Source organism: Arachis ipaensis, chromosome B6 (genome assembly GCF_059453495.1).
Source record: "Arachis ipaensis isolate K30076 ecotype BB chromosome B6, ASM5945349v1, whole genome shotgun sequence".
NCBI lineage: Eukaryota > Viridiplantae > Streptophyta > Magnoliopsida > Fabales > Fabaceae > Arachis > Arachis ipaensis.
Window position 1 is genome coordinate 32,596,799 of NC_142441.1, and position 19,977 is coordinate 32,616,775.

At 38.2% G+C, this 19,977-nt stretch overlaps 1 protein-coding gene across 1 annotated transcript; it reads left to right on the forward strand.

Annotated features, from left to right (window-relative positions):
• Positions 1-16,583: 16,583 nt before the first annotated feature.
• On the forward strand, positions 16,584-19,205 carry LOC148555068 (uncharacterized). The gene is made up of 2 exons (XM_088490593.1): positions 16,584-16,975; positions 19,046-19,205. Exons 1-2 carry the CDS (start codon positions 16,584-16,586, stop codon positions 19,203-19,205), a joined length of 552 nt encoding a protein of 183 aa, XP_088346719.1.
• Positions 19,206-19,977: the final 772 nt, after the last annotated feature.

Sequence of the window (19,977 nt, forward strand, 5' to 3'; positions counted from 1 at the left end):
GAACCAAGGCCAAAGTTATCGGATGCCTCACCAAAGGCAAGCTCAAGCACCTCAACATAACCAACCACAAGCCCCTCAAATTACCTACTGATAGATGCCCAATTGCACGGGTTTGGATTTTTGCACTAAAAGTAGAATTTTTCTGTTGCAAGTATAGTCCAAACACAACAATTAAACATCAATCAGATAATAAATTCAATACAAAATAATCGAGAGTATTTAACTCCCGGGTCGTCTTCTCTAGCACTATGTTTGTTTGAGAGGAAAATGGAAGGAAAGAAAAGGGAGGAAAGAAAATAGGAAGGAAAATGATTATTTTTCTTTGTTTGGTTAAGAAGGAAAATTAGAGAGGAAAAAAAATGGAGAGAAAACTAATGTTTCTCTCTCTACTTCCAATACTATCCCTTCACTTTTTCAATATATTTTTTAATATAGGGGTAAAATTGTCTTTTTATAATATTTTTTCCTTCTTATTTTCCTTTCATCCAAATACATCTAAAGAAAATAAAAATCCACTCAATTTCTTTCCTTTCCTTTCTTTTCTTTCTATTTCCTTCCTCTCTATTTCTTTCCTTCCAACCAAACATAGCATAGGAGTTTCAATGAAGTATACAATTATTGGCTATGAGAGAGAGCATGGGAAATTGGAAATGAAAGCAAGAGAGCAAGAAATATAAATATCAAGGAAGCAAATGATCTTGCAAGGAAGTAAAAGGAAGGCAATTAAAGGACTCTTGGCAAGAAGTCAGTAATCTAGGTTTTCTATCCTAGTTGTGGACCACAAATATGGCAATTGTGTGGAAACAATCCAAACTAGTTAATCCTCCTTGAGAATTAGTCAAAAGCATAATTGATCTCAATCCATAAGTCCTAGTCAACTCACTAATTACTTAGTGAAGGACTAGTGTCAATGGAATCCAAACAATTAACTATTCTCACACAATGCGGAATGGACATCCACAACTCAATTCCACCTAAACATCCAATTTCTCAACCAAGAGTGTGAAAACTAAACATGCAAGAAATTAAACATCAAAGCAATAAAAGTCAACAGCGATTAAAAGTCAAAGCAAGCAAGATTAAAATGCAAGAAACCTCTTGGCAAGTAATTGAAGGCTAAGGCTACCTATCCTAGACATTGACCACAAACATATGATGATTATGAAGAGTTAATCCTACTTAGTCAACCTTACATCAAAGATAAGTCAAATAGGCATAGTTAATTTCAATTCCTAAGTCCTATGTCAACACTAAGGGGTCACATAGAGTCAAGGGAGACCAAATCAACTAACTACTCTAATATATCAAACAAGAATGGACATCAATGAGTCAAGGATCACCAAAGTCATCAAATTCAAGTCAAGAGTGGAGAAAAACTAAGTAAAAATTAAGCCAAGCATTTTATCAAATACTTGGTGTGTATAGGAATAAAATAATATTAAATTGCATTAAAATAATTTCTAAAGCTACCAAAGCAAGAAAATAACAATAACAACTAGAGAAAGGAATAAATGACATGAAAACATAAATTGTATTAATTGAAATTAAAATTAACAAAAAGTGTTCATAACATGAAAATGAAAAAATAAAGGAAATAACAAAAGAGATGAAGAAGAAAAAGGTGCAATAACAATAAATGACAATGAAAAGTAAATAAAAACAAGAATTAAAAGTAAAAATTACAAGAAATTAAACTAACTAACCCTAATTCTAGAGAGAGGGGGGAGCTTCTCTCTCTAGAAAACTACACTAAAACATGATAAAAGCTAAACCTAATTGCCCCCTTCATTCAGCTTCACTTTGGCCTCATATAGCTTCAGAAATGAGTTGGACTGGGTTTTGGAGGCCCAAAAATCGCCCCCAGCGATTTGCAATTAATGAGCTGACGTAATTCGGGTCACACGTACGCGTCGCTCGCAAATCCTTCTTGTGCGTTCGCACGCATACTTGTGCGTACACACGCGTGCTGAAACTTCCAAAGTTCATTTCTTCATGGTTTCTTCCCTTTTGCATGCTCTTTCCTTTACTTCTTCAACCCATACTTGCCTTGGAAACCTGAAATGACTTAACAAATACATCGAGGCACCAAATGGGATTAAAGTGAATTAAAATTGACTAAATTAAGTGCAAAAGAGTATATTTTCACTTTCAAGCACAATTTAGGTAGAAATCTCAAAAGCATGCTATTTAGATAAATAGATGTAGGTTTATGTGATGAAATCCACTCAAATCAAACCAAAATATATCGTAAAATATGGACTCATCAATTCCCCCACACTTAAACTAAGCATGTCCTCATGCTAAACACAACCAAAGGGGATGAATGAAGGGGTAAATGATTTATTCAATGCAACTACCGATATGCATGTAACTATACTAAATGCTATATATATATATATATATATAGTTCCTATTGAGTTTGGTAAAAACAAACAAAAGAATCTCCATCAATGCAAAGTAGGAACTTGGGGCCAAGACAAGAAAAATATAGCAATATGATCAATGTTCAAAGATTGATTTGAAATTTTCAAAATTAAGTTCAACAACTTGCAAGAAGATATAAGGTAAGGATTGAGAATATAGAATTGAGCAATTGAAACCCTCACCGGATGTGTTTACACTCTAATCGCTCAGTGTGTAGGGCCTAATCACTCAATCCTCCTTTAATCATGTTTTCAAAGATTTGCAAGTCGTCGAACGATCAACTAATACTTGATAAATGAATGCAAATATCATGAGGACTTTTGAGGGTTGTAATAGGGCTTATGTAGGGGTAGGATTAATATGGTTAAGTGGGCTATTAAATTGGATCTTTGATTAGCTCAAGTATCCCACCTAATCCTATATCATCCTATATACATAACAAAACAACCAAACTACCCATTTATCCTCTTTTTCTCATTCACTCATGCATCCTTTTCCAATTCAACCACATATGCATCCTTTATTTTCATTCTTATTTTCTTTTCTTTTTCTTTTTTTTTATCAATAAACAAAGTATGTGGAACAAAAATCTTTCTTTTAGAATTAAAAAGAGATGCATATGGCTTAAGTGATAGATACATGAGTGATTACCCATTTTTCCAAAATTTTCTTAATGAAAACCCAAACTAACTTTCTACCAATATTTTCCACAAATTCCCCCACACTTGACTAACACACACTTCTCAACCCAAGCTAATCAAAGATACAATTTATGGTCATAATGGTTTTTCGCTTAGGATAAAAGATGTGCTTAAAATTAGAACAAAAAGGGAATTATCAAGGCTCAAAAGTAGTTTACAAAGGTAGATGTAAGGGTTGTCCATATGGGTTAAGTGAGTTCAAATTCAAGAATGGCCTCAATCATACTAAATGCATTCACAACAACAAATATAGGACATAAAGATTAATGCAAATCTAAGATTACAATCATAAAAGAAGTTTATAACACACAAGAACAAAAAATGTGATTGAAAATATGCAACCACACAGTTTAAGCTCAGATCTCACTTAGTATTTGTTCAAGCTCTTTTCTATATTCCATAAAAAGACACTTCAAGCAAGTTCAAAAATATGTTTTCAAATCTAATCAATGAATGCCCAAAAAGAGATTTCTTGAAAATTCTTTGTTGTTTTACCAAACTTATTCAATCTAACATGCAACATGCAAGTATTTACTATCATATTACTATAAGCATTAAAGAGATATATACAAACAAACCAAACAAAATACAAACAAGAACAAAAATTTGCAAAAATTAAGGAAAAGAACAAAAAGAGAGTATTGCAAAGTGTCTAAGAAAAGAAATTTTACCCCCTTGAAGTTGGCGATCCTCCCCTACACTTAAATAATGCACGGTCCTCCGTGCATGCACATGATCCGGGGGATGAAGGACTATGAGGCTCCACCTTCAGCTAGTGGGCTCCGGGGGCTCCGGTTGCTTTGTATACAAATAAACAACAATTGAGGAAAAGTAAGATGTGTGGTATGATAAAATACAATGCATGTATTCTAAATGTGCGCACAATTCAGAACACAACACATTGATCGGGTAAAACAAGAACCACACAATCAAAAGAGATAGCATGCTCCTCAATTAAGTGGTCCTAGGTTGCAAGTAATAAATAAGCAAAACTTAAGGCACAAACAACCTAGGTAACCACAACTAAAGTGAATTAAGTATAAAATATATTGGATAGTGAGATTGTGCAAGTGAAAGCGTAAAGTGAATAAAAATGGCACAATCAACAATAGCCAATTCAATGATGAAAAGAGACTACTTGTTCACCCTTAGGAATAAAGAAATAATCACATGTATAAGGTGCTTGTTACAAAAAGTGGCAAGTCTTGATAAGAATCAAGTCAAGTAAACTAAAAAAAATGCAAAGCATTTACAAGGAACAAATACCTTGTTATGTGATTATTTTCACTTAAGAACCATGATGACTAAGTAGCTCAACTCAAATCACTAAAGTAAAAGTGCACAATTCAAGATGCCACAAAAGGATATAGTCTAACACATATGGTCATGACAACATATGAATTAAACAAAAACTTCATTTAGGCAATATGTCAAACACATAGGGTGTAGTGCACATATTCAACAATTCAAGCAAAAATTCAAGCATCAACAACCCACAAGTCAGAATTTAAACACTTGCAATGCAACAAATAAATAAAGCATTAAGCAAAAGTTAAGCTAAATAGCCAAACTTAAATAAAAAAAACAAAAATTAAGCAAGCAACTAAGCATAAAAAGGAAGATTAAAACAAGAAAATGGAAAAGATGAAGAATAGACAAGAAAGGGATAGGCAATAGTGGCACTTGTGTTAGCCACTGCGAGGCTCACGGCGACGGAGTTGCACCGAAGAAGAGAAGAAAGAAAGAAGAGATAAGAAGGAAGAAGAAGAAGAAAAAAGAAGGAATAGAGAGAGAGAGGGGTGGTGGTGGTGGTTCCGGTGGTGGTCGGCCGGCGACGGTGGTGGTCACCGGAGGAAGGGTTGGCTGGGTTGAGTTAGGGTGGTAAAAGAAGAAAGTAGGAAAGAAGAGAGGGGATGGGGCTGGCGCTACAGGGCACCCTTCCTCATTAGCGCCCAGAACTTGACCCGTGCGCACACACAACGGTGTGTGCGTACGCACACCAGCAAGAATGGGAGGCGTTCATACGCACAGGGCGTGCGAACGTTGCTGGCAGAGGGGGTGTTAAGACGTGTGCGTGCGCATAGAGCGGTGCGCACGCACATAACGCTTTTTTTTTAAAGAAAGGGTGGTGTGCGGGCGCACGCAGGGTGTGCGGGCGCACAGAAGGAGAGGGGGGGGGGGTAGTGTTCCCACGCACAAGCTGTGCGCGTGCTGGGAACAGAGGGGGTGTTTTAAGGGTGTGCGTGCGCATGTAGCTGTGCGCACGCACGGGAACTGAAAAAACAGGGGAACTGTGCGGATGCACAAGGCTGTGTGTAAGCACAGGTCTCTGTTCCTGCAACAAAAATTCTGCCTCTAAGGCATCAAACATGACATCCAAAACAGGTTTTCAAGTCCCAAATCATAAAAAAAAACTCCCAAAAACACATTATTTCACTAAAATTACCTAACAAACATCAAAATAAATCTAACCAACCAAGCAAACATGCATTAAACCAAAATATATACAAAAAGAGAAGACTTAGAACAATGTTACCAAACACTTTTATTTAATGTCTTTAAGTTAGACAATTGGGAGAGCCCTTGCTATGGTGGCTTGTGCTTGAATTCCCCACCAATGCTTGAATCTCCAATGTCCTTCGGGATCCCAATCCTAACAAAAGACAACCAAAAAGCAAACTATTTACAATATTCACATATATACAACTTTACACCATTGCAACTCCCCGGCAACGGTGCCAAATTTGATAGATGCCCAATTGCACGGGTTTGGATTTTTGCACTAAAAGTAGAATTTGTCCGTTGCAAGTATAGTCCAAACCCAACAATTGAACATCAATCAAATAATAAATTTAATACAAAATAACCGAGAGTATTTAACTCCCGGGTTGTCTTCCCTAGGAGTTGCAATGAAGTGTACAATTATTGGCTATGAGAGAGAGAGCATGGGGAATTGGGAATGAAAGCAAGAGAGCAAGAAATGTAAATATCAAGGAAGCAAATGATCATGCAAGGAAGTAAAGGGAAGGAAATTAAAGGACTCTTGGCACGAAGTCGGTAATCTAGGTTTCCTATCCTAGATGTGGACCACAAACATGGCAATTGTGTGGAAACAATCCAAACTAGTCAATCCTCCTTGAGAGTTAGTCAAAAGCATAATTGATCTCAATCCATAAGTCCTAGTCAACTCACTAATTACTTCGTGAAGGACTAGCATCAATGGAAACCAAACCAATTAACTATTCTCACACAATGCGGAATGGACATCCACAACTCAATTCCACCTAAATATCCAATTTCTCAACCAAAAGTGTGAAAAATAAACATGCAAGAAATTAAATATCAAAGCAATAAAAGTCAAAAGCAATTAAAAGTCAAAGCAAGGAAGATTAAAATGCAAGAAATCTCTTGGCAAGTAAATGAAGGCTAAGGCTACCTATCCTAGACATTGACCACCAACATATGATGATTATGAAGAGTTAATCCTACTTAGTCAACCTTACATCAAAGATAAGTCAAATAGGTATAGTTAATTTCAATCCCTAAGTCCTATGTCAACACTAAGGGGTCACATAGAGTCAAAGGAGACCAAATCAACTAACTACTCTAATATATCAAACAAGAATGGATATCAATGACTCAAGGATCACCAAGGTCATCAAATTCAAGCCAAGAGTGGAGAAAAACTAAGTAAAAATTAAGCCAAGCATTTTATCAAACACTTGGTGTGCATAGGAATAAAATAATATTAAATTGCATTAAAATAAATTCTAAAGCTACCAAAGCAAGAAAATAACAATAACAACTAGAGAAAGCAATAAATGATATGAAAACATAAATTGCATTAATTGAAATTAAAATTAACAAAAAATGTTCATAACATGAAAATGACAAAATAAAAGAAATAACAAAAGAGATGAAGAAGAAAAAGGTGCAATAACAATAAATGACAAGAAAAAGTAAATAAAAACAAGAATTAAAAGTAAAAATTACAAGAAATTAAACTAACTAACCCTAATTCTAGAGAGAGGGGGGAGCTTCTCTCTCTAGAGAACTACACTAAAACATGATAAAAGCTAAACCTAATTGCCCCCTTCATTCAGTTTCACTTTAGCATCATATTGCTTTAGAAATGAGTTGGATTGGGTTCTAGGGGCCCAAAAATCGCCCCCAGCGATTTGCAATTAATGAGCTGACGTAATTCGGGTCACGCGTACACGTCGCTCGCAAATCCTTCTTGTGCGTCCGCACGCATACTTGTGCGTACGCACACGTGCTGAAACTTCCAAACTTCATTTCTTCATGGTTTCTTCCCTTTTACATGCTCTTTCCTTTACTTCTTCAACCCATACTTGCCTTGGAAACTTGAAATCACTTAACAAATACATAAAGGCACCAAATAGGATTAAAGTGAATTAAAATTGACTAAATTTAGCAGAAAAGAGCATGTTTTCACTTTCAAGCACAATTTAGGAAGAAATCTCAAAAGCATGCCATTTGGATGAATAGATGTGGGTTTATATGATGAAATCCACTCAAATCAAACCAAAATATATCGTAAAATATGGACTCATCAATTCCCCCACACTTAAACCAAGCATGTCCTCATGCTAAACACAACCAAAGGGGATGAATGAAGGGGTAAATGATTTATTCAATGCAACTACCGATATGCATGTAACTATACTAAATGCTAATATATATATATATATATACACACACACAATATGGTTCCTATTGAGTTTGGTAAAAACAAACAAAAGAATCTCAATCAATCCAAAGTAGGAACTTAGGGCCAAGACAAGAAAAATATAGCAATCTGATCAATGTCCAAAGATTGATTTGAAATTTTCAAAATTAAGTTCAACAACTTGCAAGAAGATATAAGGTAAGGATTGGGAATATAGAATTGAGCAATTGAAACCCTCACCGGATGTGTTTACATTCTAATCGCTCAGTGTGTAGGGCCTAATCACTCAATCCTCCTTTAATCCTGTTTTCAAAGATTTGCAAGTCGTCGAATAATCAACTAATACTTGATGAATGAATGCAAATATCATGAGGACTTTTGAGGGTTGTAATGGGGCTTAGGTAAGGGTAGGATTAATATGGTTAGGTGGGCTGTTAAATTGGAACTTCGATTAGCTCAAGTATCCCACCTAATCCTATATCATCCTATATACATAACAGAACAACCTAACTACCCATTTATCCCCTTTTTCTCATTCACTCATGCATCCTTTTCCAATTCAACCACATATGCATCCTTTATTTTCATTTTTATTTTCTTTCCTTTTTCTTTTTTTTATCAATAAACAAAGTATGTGCAACAAAAATCTTTCTTTTAGAATTAAAAAGAGATGCATATGGTTTAAGTGATAGATACATGAGTGATTACCCATTTTTTCAAAATTTTCTCAATGAAAACCCAAACTAACTTTCTACCAATGTTTTCCACAAATTTCCCCACACTTGACTAACACACACTCCTCAACCGAAGCTAATCAAAGATACAATTTATGGTCATAATGGTTTTCCGCTTAGGATAAAAGATGTGCTTAAAATTAGAACGAAAGGGGAATTATCAAGGCTCAAAAGTGGTTTACAAAGGTAGATGTAAGGGTTGTCCATATGGGTTAAGTGAGTTCAAATTCAAGAATGGCCTCAATCATACTAAATGCATTCAAAATAACAAATATAGGACATAAAGATTAAAGTAAATCTAAGATTACAATCATAAAAGGAGTTTATAACACACAAGAACAAAAATTGTGATTGAAAATATGCAACCACACAGTTTAAGCTCAAATCTCACTTAGTATTTGTTCAAGCTATTTTCTTTGTTCCATAAAAAGACACTTCAAGCAAGTTCAAAAATATGTTTTCAAATCTAATCAATGGAATGACCAAAAAGAGATTTCTTGAAAATTCTTTGTTGTTTTACCAAACTTATTCAATCTAACATGCAATATGCAAGTATTTACTATCATATTACTATAAGCATTAAAGAGATATATACAAACAAACCAAACAAAACGCAAACAAGAACAAAAATTTGCAAAAATTAAGGAAAAAGAACAAAAAGAGAGTATTGCAAAGTGTCTAAGAAAAGAAATTTTACCCCTTTGAAGTTGGCGATCCTCTCCCACACTTAAATAATGCACGGTCCTCTGTGCATGCACATGATCCGGGGGATAACGGACTATGAGGCTCCACCTTCAGCTGGTGGGCTCCGGGGGCTCTGGTTGCTTTGTATAAAAATAAACAACAATTGAGGAAAAGTAAGATGTGTGGTATGATAAAATGCAATGCATGTATTCTAAATGTGCGCACAATTTAGAACACAACACATTGATCGGGTAAAACAAGAACCACACAATCAAAAGAGATAGCATGCTCCTCAATTAAGTGGTCCTAGATTGCAAGTAATAAATAAGCAAAACTTAAGGCACAAACAACCTAGGTAACCACAACTAAAGTGAATTGAGTATAAAATATATTGGATAGTGAGATTGTGCAAGTGAAAGCGTAAAGTGAATAAAAAATGGCACAATCAACAATAGCCAATCTAATGATGAAAAGAGACTACTTATGCACCCTTAGGAATAAGGAAATAATCACATGTATAAGGTGCTTGTTACAAAAAGTGACAAATCTTGATAAGAATCAAGTCAAGTCAACTCAAAAAAATGCAAAGCATTCACAAGGAACAAATACCTTGTTATGTGATTATTTTCACCTAAGAACCATGATGACTAAGTAGCTCAACTCAAATCACTAAAGTAAAAGTGCACAATTCAAGATGCCACAAAAGGATATAGTCTAACACATATGGTCATGACAACATATGAATTAAACAAAAAGTTTATTTAGGCAATATGTCAAACACATAGGGTGTAGTGCACATATTCAACAATTCAAGCAAAAATTCAAGCATCAACAACCCACAAGTCCGAATTTGAACACTTGCAATGCAACAAACAAATAAAGCATTAAGCAAAAGTTAAGCTAAATTGCCAAAGTTAAATAAAGAAAACAAAAATTAAGCAAGCAACTAAGCATAAAAAGGAAGATTAAAACAAGAAAATGGAAAAGTGAAGAATAGACAAGAAAGGGATAGGCAATAGTGGCACTTGTGTTAGCCACTGCGAGGCTCACGGAGACGGAGTTGCGCCGAAGAAGAGAAGAAAGAAAGAAGAGATAAGAAAGAAGAACAAGAAGAAAAAAGAAGGAATAGAGAGAGAGAGAGGGGTGGTGGTGGTGGTTCTGGCGGTGGTCGGCTGGCGACAGTGGTGGTCACCGGAGGAAGGGTTGGCTGGGTTGAGGTAGGGTGGTAGAAGAAGAAAGTAGGAAAGAAGAGAGGGGATGGGGCTGGCGCTACAGGGCACCCTTCCTCATTAGCGCCCAAAACGTGACCCGTACGCATACACAACGGCTTGTGCGTACGCACACCAGCAAGAATGGGAGGCGTTCATACGCACAGGGCGTGCGAACGCTGCTGGCAGAGGGGGTGTTAAGATGTGTGCGTGCGCACAGAGTAGTGCGCACACACATAACGCTTTTTTTTTTAAAGAAGGGTGGTGTGCGGGCGCACGCAGGGTGTGCGGGCGCACAGAAGGAGAGAGGGGGGTAGTGTTCCCACGCACAAGCTGTGCGCATGCTGGGAACAGAGGTGGTGTTTTAAGGGTGTGCGTGTGCACGTAGCTGTGTGCATGCACGGGAACTGAAAAATAGGGGAACTGTGCGGACGCACAAGGCTGTGCGTACGCACAGGTCTCTGTTCCTGCAACAAAAATTCTGCCTCTAAGGCATCAAACATGACATCCAAAACAGGTTTTCAAGTCCCAAATCATCAAAAAACTCCCAAAAACACATTATTTCACTAAAATTACCTAACAAAGATCAAAATAAATCTAACCAACCAAGCAAAGAGGCATTAAACCAAAATATATACAAAAAGAGAAGACTTAGAACAATGTTACCAAACACTTTTATTTAATGTCTTTAAGTTAGACAATTGGGAGAGCCCTTGCTATGGTGGCTTGTACTTGAATTCCCCACCAATGCTTGAAACTCCAATGTCCTCCGGGATCCCAATCCTAACAAAAGACAACCAAAAAGCAAACTATTTACAATATTCACATATATACAACTTTACACCATTGCAACTCCCCGGCAACGGCGCCAAATTTGATAGATGCCCAATTGCACGGGTTTGGATTTTTGCACTAAAAGTAGAATTTGTCCGTTGCAAGTATAGTCCAAACCCAACAATTGAACATCAATCAAATAATAAATTTAATACAAAATAACCGAGAGTATTTAACTCCCGGGTCGTCTTCCCTAGGAGTTGCAATGAAGTGTACAATTATGAGAGAGAGCATGGGGAATTGGGAATGAAAGTAAGAGAGCACGAAATGTAAATATCAAGAAAGCAAATGATCATGCAAGGAAGTAAAAGGAAGGAAATTAAAGGACTCTTGGCACGAAGTCGGTAATCTAGGTTTCCTATCCTAGTTGTGGACCACAAACATGGCAATTGTGTGGAAACAATCCAAACTAGTCAATCCTCCTTGAGAATTAATCAAAAGCATAATTGATCTCAATCCATAAGTCCTAGTCAACTCACTAATTACTTCGTGAAGGACTAGCATCAATGGAAACCAAACCAATTAACTATTCTCACACAATGCGGAATGGACATCCACAACTCAATTCTACCTAAACATCCAATTTCTCAACCAAAAGTGTGAAAACTAAACATGCAAGAAATTAAACATTAAAGCAATAAAAGTCAAAAGCAATTAAAAGTCAAAGCAAGGAAGTTTAAAATGCAAGAAATCTCTTGGCAAGTAATTGAAGGCTAAGGCTACCTATCCTAGACATTGACCACAAACATATGATGATTATGAAGAGTTAATCCTACTTAGTCAACCTTACATCATAGATAAGTCAAATAGGCATAGTTAATTTCAATTCCTAAGTCCTATGTCAACACTAAGGGGTCACATAGAGTCAAGGGAGACCAAATCAACTAACTACTCTAATATATCAAACAAGAATGGACATCAATGACTCAAGGATCACCAAAGTCATTAAATTCAAGCCAAGAGTGGAGAAAAACTAAGTAAAAATTAAGCCAAGCATTTTATCAAACACTTGGTGTGCATGAGAATAAAATAATATTAAATTGCATTAAAATAAATTCTAAAGCTACCAAAGCAAGAAAATAACAATAACAACTAGAGAAAGCAATAAATGACATGAAAACATAAATTGCATTAATTGAAATTAAAATTAACAAAAAGTGTTCATAACATAAAAGTGACAAAATAAAGGAAATAACAAAAGAGATGAAGAAGATAAAGGTGCAATAACAATAAATGACAAGGAAAAGTAAACAAAAACAAGAATTAAAAGTAGAAATTACAATAAATTAAACTAACTAACCCTAATTCTAGAGAGAGGGGGAGCTTCTCTCTCTAGAGAACTACACTAAAATATGATAAAAGCTAAACCTAATTGCCCCCTTCATTCAGCTTCACTTTGGCCTCATATAGCTTTAGAAATGAGTTGGACTGGGTTCTGGAGGCCCAAAAATCACCCTTAGCGATTTGCAATTAATGAGCTGACGTAATTCGGGTCCCGCGTACGCGTGGGTCACGCGTACGCGTCGCTGCCTAAAAATCTATCCACGCGTACGCGTCCCTCGCAAATCCTTCTTGTCAGTATGCACGCATACTTTGTCCATACGCACGCGTGCTGAAAATTCCAAACTTTATTTCTTCATGGTTTCTTCCCTTTTGCATGTTCTTTCCTTTACTTCTTCAACCCATACTTGCCTTGGAAACCTGAAATCACTTAACAAATACTTCAAGGCACCAAATGGGATTAAAGTGAATTAAAATTGACTAAATTAAGTGCAAAAGAGCATGTTTTCATTTTCAAGCACAATTTAGGAAGAAATCTCAAAAGTATGCTATTTAGATGAATAGATGTGGGTTTATGTGATGAAATTCACTCAAATCAAACCAAAATATATCGTAAAATATGGACTCATCACCTACCCTATTTCTTCCTCCAACCAAGATGAAACACTCCATTCTATCCTTCAAGGACAAAAAGAACTTCAAAATTCACTAACCTCTAGCCTCACCGGTCTTAACTCTACTCTTCAAGCTCTTATATACCGTATGGAACCACCCTCTACCCCCAACAATCAACCTTCAAGCTCTAATGCACTTTCCTCTCAACCTTTACCTAACCCCAAGGGTGGAATCAATGCCATCACTTTGAGGTCTGACACTACATTGCAAGAGAGGATTCTTGAGGAGCCAAGCTAAAAAAAAGACATTCAAGTTGAAGATGTTGTTGAGGTAGAAGATGTTGAAGAAAAGGATGAGGTACATGATGCAGTTGAAGAAGAAGTCACTCAACCAAGCAATGGAGTATCTAAGGAAGATGATGTTGTAAGAGAAGCCATTCCCATTCCTTTTCCACACCTTGCTAGGAGGACTAAGAAGCAAGTGGAGCTAGACCCCAAGATGGTGGAGATCTTCAAAAAGGTTGAGGTAACTATTCCCCTTTTTGATGTTATTCGCCAGGTTCCTAAGTATGCTAAGTTTCTAAAAGATTTATGCATGAATAAGAATAAAATACATGATTTAGAAACTATTCCCTTAGGTAGCCCTATTTTTGCTTTAATGGGTGCTATACCGGAGAAATATGGTGATCCCAGTCCTTGTATACTTGTACTATAGGGGGTGTACAATTTGTTGACTGCATGTGTGATTTAGGTGCATGTGTTAGTATTATGTCATTATCTGTATATGATGCCTTGAGGCTCCCACCCTTGAAAAGGTCGGCAACACGTTTTGTTTTGGTATATAAGAGCATAATCTCAGTGGTTGGCATTGTGGAAGACGTCTTGGTGAGCATTAAGGGGTTGACGTTTCCTATCAACTTCTATATTTTACAATTCCCCCTAATGACTCAGGACGACTTTTATCCATCTTTCTTGGAAGGCTATTTTTGAAGACTTCGCGATTTAAATTGGATGCCTTCTCGGGTACCTATTCTTTTGAGATAGATGACAGAACAGTGAGCTTCAACCATGATGAAGCTATGAAGCACCCACCGGAAGACCACTCCATCTTCCAGTGTGAATTATTAATGAGACAGTGGCTGAAGTTCACGAAGAGGTAGTAGAAGAGAAGAACATGGAGCAAGGTACAAGTGTGGGGAAGCCCTCTGAGTTTACTGCAGACACCTTGCTACCTCCAATGGCTCCACATGATCAAGTACCAAGCCATGAGCTGAAAATGAAGTTGAATCCCCTTCCACCTCACCTCAAGTATGCTTATCTTGAGGACAATCAAAAGCTCCCAGTTATTGTTGCAAAGGAACTCACTTCCTAACAAGAGGAGCGTTTATTGAGTGTGCTTAGAAGACACAAGAGAGCTATTGGGTGGAGTTTGGCGGACATAGTAGGTATAAGCCCTCAAGTCTGTGAGCACCACATTTTTTTAGAGGAGGGATCAAGGCCTATCCGTCAACCTCAAAGGCGGTTGAACCCCAAAATTTTGGAACTTTTGAAGAAGGAAGTGACCCGACTGCTTGAAGCCGACATCATCTATCCAATCTCGGATAGTGAATGGGTTAGCCCAGTACAGGTGGTTCTGAAGAAGTCTGGTGTCACAACAGTGAAGAATGAGCATGGAAAACTCATGGCTACAAGAGTGCAGAATTCCTAGAGGGTGTGCATTGATTATAGGCGTTTGAACCAGGCCACTCACAAGGATCACTACCTGCTACCTTTCATCGATCAAATGTTTGATCGCTTGTCAGGTAAATCACACTATTGTTTTCTAGATGGTTATACTGGTTATTTTCAAATACATATTACTCCAGAAGACCAAGAAAAAACAACTTTTACATGTCCCTTTCGAACGTATGCATATAAGAGAAAGGTGTGTTAGTTCAAACCTTGTGCTTAATTTTGAAAAAGGTCATTTTATGGTAAAGCAAGGTATTGTTCTAGGACATGTTATTTCTAATACTGGTATCTTTGTTGATCCTGCAAAGGTAGATGTTATTTCTTGTTTACCTTACCCCTCCTCCCTAAGGGAAGTCCGTTCTTTTCTTGGTCATGGAGGTTTCTACCGGCGATTTATCAAGGACTTCAGTAAGGTTGCACTGCCTTTGTCCCGAATGCTGTAGAAAGACGTAGAGTTTGAGTTGAGTGAAGATTGCTTGGAGGCATTTGACAAGATGAAGATTGCCTTGACTCAAACTCCTATTGTAAGAGGGCCTGACTGGTGTAGGCCATTCGAGATCATGTGCGATGCATCAAACTATGCGGTAGGAGAGCGCTGGCTCAACGCGATGGTAAGGACCCATATATTATTTCTTATGCTTCTAAAACCTTAGATGGTACCCAGTCTAATTATACTACCACTGAAAAAGAACTTTTAGCTATTGTTTTTGCTTTGGATAAATTCTGAGCTTATTTACTTGGTACTAAGGTGGTAGTATATTCAGACCATGTGGCTCTGATGTATTTGTTAGCTAAGAAAGAGTCTAAACCAAGGTTAATCCATTGGATATTGTTGTTGCAAGAATTTGATTTAGAGATCAAAGATAGGAGTGGTTCCCAAAATTTAGTAGCGGACCACTTGAGTCGTCTAGAGCATATTAAGAGTGACTCCACTCCTATCAATGATACATTTCCACTTGATAGCTTGCAAGCAATATCTGAGGTGGTTCCTTGGTATGCACCTATAGCTAATTATTTGGTTAGTCGTACCTTTCCTCCTAATTTTTCTAAGCACCAAAAGGACAAGCTTAAAAGCGAGTCCAAGTATTACATATGGGATGACCCGTATTTGTGGAGATGTGGTGCTGACCAAATAATTAGAAAGTGTGTGCCACAATCCAAATTCTAGTCAATTTTAGAAGCCTGCCACTCTTCTGAGAGTGGTGGACACTTTGGTCCTCAAAGATCTGCTAGAAAAATTTTAGACTGTGGATTTTGGTGGCCCACACTCTTTAAGGATGTTACTATTTTCTGTGACTCTTGCCCCAATGCCAAAGGTTTGGGAAAATATCCAAGAGGTATAAGATGCCCTAACAACTTATGTTGTTTTGTGAAATTTTTGATGTTTGGGGTATTGACTTCATGGGTCCATTTCCAAACTCTAATGGTTTCTTATACATCTTGTTAGCTGTTGATTATATTTCTAAATGGGTGGAAGCAATTCCTACCCGTACTGATGATGCTAACGTTGTTGTTTCTTTGTTTGAAATAATATTATTTGTCGCTTTGGATCACCACAAGCAATCGTGAGTGATCAAGGCTCTCATTTTTGTAACAGGAGAATGATAGGTTTGTTGAAGAAACATGGCATTATTCACAAGGTGGCGATGGCTTATCATCCCCAAACCAATGGGTAAGCCGAGATGTCTAACAGAGAGATCAAGCACATAGTAGAGAAGATTGTGAAGCCTCATAGGAGAGACTGGAGTACTAGACTTGCAGATGCGCTTTGGGCTTATCAGACAGCTTACAAGAGACCCATCGGAATGAGTCCATTCTGCCTAGTCTACGAAAAGGCTTGTCACCTTCCAGTGGAGGTGGAGCACAAAGTCTACTGGGCCATGAAGGAATGCAACTTAGGATTAGGGGGAGTCGGGATTGAAAGAAAGCTGCAACTACAGGAATTTGAGTGCCTTCGACTAGAAGCGTATGAGAACTCAAGGCTCTACAAAGAGAGGGTGAAGGCGGTGCATGACAAGAACATCAAGAGAAGAGAGTTTAGAGCTGGGGATTTAGTCCTACTCTATAACTCAAGGTTAAGACTTATGTCGGTCAAGTTGAAATCAAGGTGGGAAGGACCCTATAGGATGGAAAAGGCTGAGCCATATGGAGTCTTCCACCTAAGTCACCCTTCAAGCCCTACCTTCTTCAAAGTTAATGGCCACCGCTTGAAGCTATATCATGGTGAGAAGATGAAGAACAACAAGGAGCTGGAGATCTTCCTATTTGAAGATCCAGCAAAGGAAGAGGACTGAGCTAATAGACCGTCCAACTTAAGGATGTTAAAGAAAACTGCTAGGTGGTAGGCAATCTACCATGGTATGATCTTTCCTTTTTATTAGTTCTATTTTATTTTTTATCAGTGTTAATTTCTAGTTCTTCATAATTACTTCTATTTTGCATTATTTAAAAAACATGGCATACGACGCGCACGCGTCATGTGTAAGTGCGCAACACTGAACAACTGAATAGAGAGTTACGTGGGAGCTGTGCAGGAGGGGTGCCTAGCGCACAGGCCAGCCCACGCGTATGCGTACCCCACGCATACGCGTCACCTGCAATTTTTCCAATCCACGCATAAGCATTAGCGACGCGTATGCGTGGGATGTAAATCGGTGTAAAAGGGTGAATCGAACAGAGAGTTGTGCTGCCCTAGGGCTGGAATCGTGCGTCTGGCACGACCATGGGTCACGCGTACGCGTGACCAACGCTTACGCATCCCAAGCATTTTTGCCCACTCACGCGTACGCGTGGGTGACGCGTGTGCGTCACATGCGCTGTGTCACTTACTCAGCGCGCCGCCCATTTTGCTTTTCTCTCACCCCTCTCTTCTTTCTCTAATCCTAATTCTTCTTCTTTCTTCTTCATTCTTTCTACTTCTTCTTTCTTTCTTCCTCCCATCTCTCACCACCACCGGAGACCACCAATTCCGACAGCTACAATTTTCTTTTCTTTTCTTCCTCCCTTCTTACTCTTCTCTCATTCTTACTCCCATTCAACTTCCTATTTTCATCTTCTTCTTAAGGTTTCTTCTCTTCCTCACTTCTACTCTTTTATTCTTCTTTTATTTATTGCATTTGATTATTTTATTTATTTTTAATTTTATATTAGCTTAGTTATTTATAATTTTTTTTCATTCTTTTATCTTGCATTTTTATGTTGGTGTTGGAGCTTTACTTGGGTGATTATTTTGCTATATTTGAGGTTGTGGATATTGTGAGGAGTAATTTGGCAATTGACATTTTATTTTGGGTCTTATATACACTTGAATTAATTACCTTAATTCCTATTTTTAAATTGCACACCAAGTGTTTGTGAAAAAGCTCTCATGGCATTTTGCACTCTTTTCTATGTTATTCTTACACGTTAATGCCTCTTTTTCACAACCCTTGCTACCCATGTGTATTGAGTGTATTATTCATTAATTGTCAACATACAAGTGCTCATTATTGTGTTACATGTGATAATTATTGTTGATATTGATGCTTGAGCTATGCTTCTCATGCTTGTTACTTGCATGCTTTTAACCTCTTGCATCTAGTTGTTATGATATGCCTTCATGATTTTAATTGATATCTTCCATGCATGTTGTAGCTACCATGCATTTAAGACATTCTCTTTTACTATGGCATTCATTGTTACTTGAACTTTCCTCCTTCCGGTTCTTAGCTATATATCTATTTGACATTATTTCTCTTTCTTCCTTCCTTAGGATAGACACCAAGAGAGGAAAATAGAAGGCTTCTGACAAGACACCGACAAATAGAGGAACTAAACGAGCACCAGCCATGGCATAACCATCTACAAGCGTCAAGCCATCTACTAAGCAGGTGAAGAGGACCATCAAAGTTGATGAGGCAGAAAAGACATTTCCCACATGGGACTCCACATGGTTCACTAACTGTTACTGTGAACAGATGTTCCCCATCCTAGCAGAGAGAAACTACAATAATGAACATCTATTCATCCTTCCAACGCATTTTGTTGACTTTGTGGAGCCCCGCATTGAAAGGAGACAGTGGGATTCTTAAGGAGGCAGCCGCGGGAGGTGAATCTATCTTGGGTAGTTGAATTCTACTCCAAATTTCACTTGCCTACCTTACAGTCTATCTATGTTTGCCAAAAGCAAGTCCCTGTCTCCAAAGGTGCCATTCAGAGAGTACTGGATCTTCCACCTAGCCCAGAGGGGTTGGATGCCTATCAAAAGGCCCAACTTAATCGCCAGATATATTAGTTTGACTGGAACAGCGTTCTTGGAGGAATAGCCCAACCTGGCAGCAACTGGATCTATGGACAACACCAGGCAAAACCCAATAGCATCTCCGCTCAAGCACTTTTCTTGGAGGCTCGCGTGTGGGCACAGATCATGTCCCACTACATCTTTTCGAGCACTCATGAGTCCACATTCACTGCTGACATGGCTGTTCTCATCTGGTGCATTCTCATAGAGCAACCTCTCAACTTAGCAAGACTCATCCGACAGGCTATGGGACACATGCAGATCGCGGGCAACCTACCTTTTTCGGCATTGGTTTCAGACTTGGTATCTGCAGCGGGAGTCTCCTATCAGGCTGGGGATATGAAGGCCATGATCCCTAGGAATGATCAGTTTGTCCCGAATGGGAAATACATCAGACCCCCAGTACCTTCTGCAAGCCGGTATGCAGGCCCATCTTTAGACACTCCTTCATCTTCTGCTCCACCATCATCCACACCACAGGCACTACCACCATCCAACAATCAGCTGCTACTTGAGATCCTTGAGAAGCTAGACCGGCAGACCCGACAGATTGAGCAAATAGAGTGCCGCAACAAGCGCCGATACACTTACCTGAAGGAGCTCATTGTTAGTACTCACCCACCTTCGGAAGAGAAAGATACCCTGGACTCCACTTCACATGCCAGCATGGAGAGCCATGACGAGCCAGACAGTGGAAGTGATGTTCCCAACCCCACTTTGCTCATCACTGATGGCTCGGAGGACCGTGCCAAGCCTTAAGTGTGGAGAGGTTAGTACCTGACTTCCGAAGGTAACAT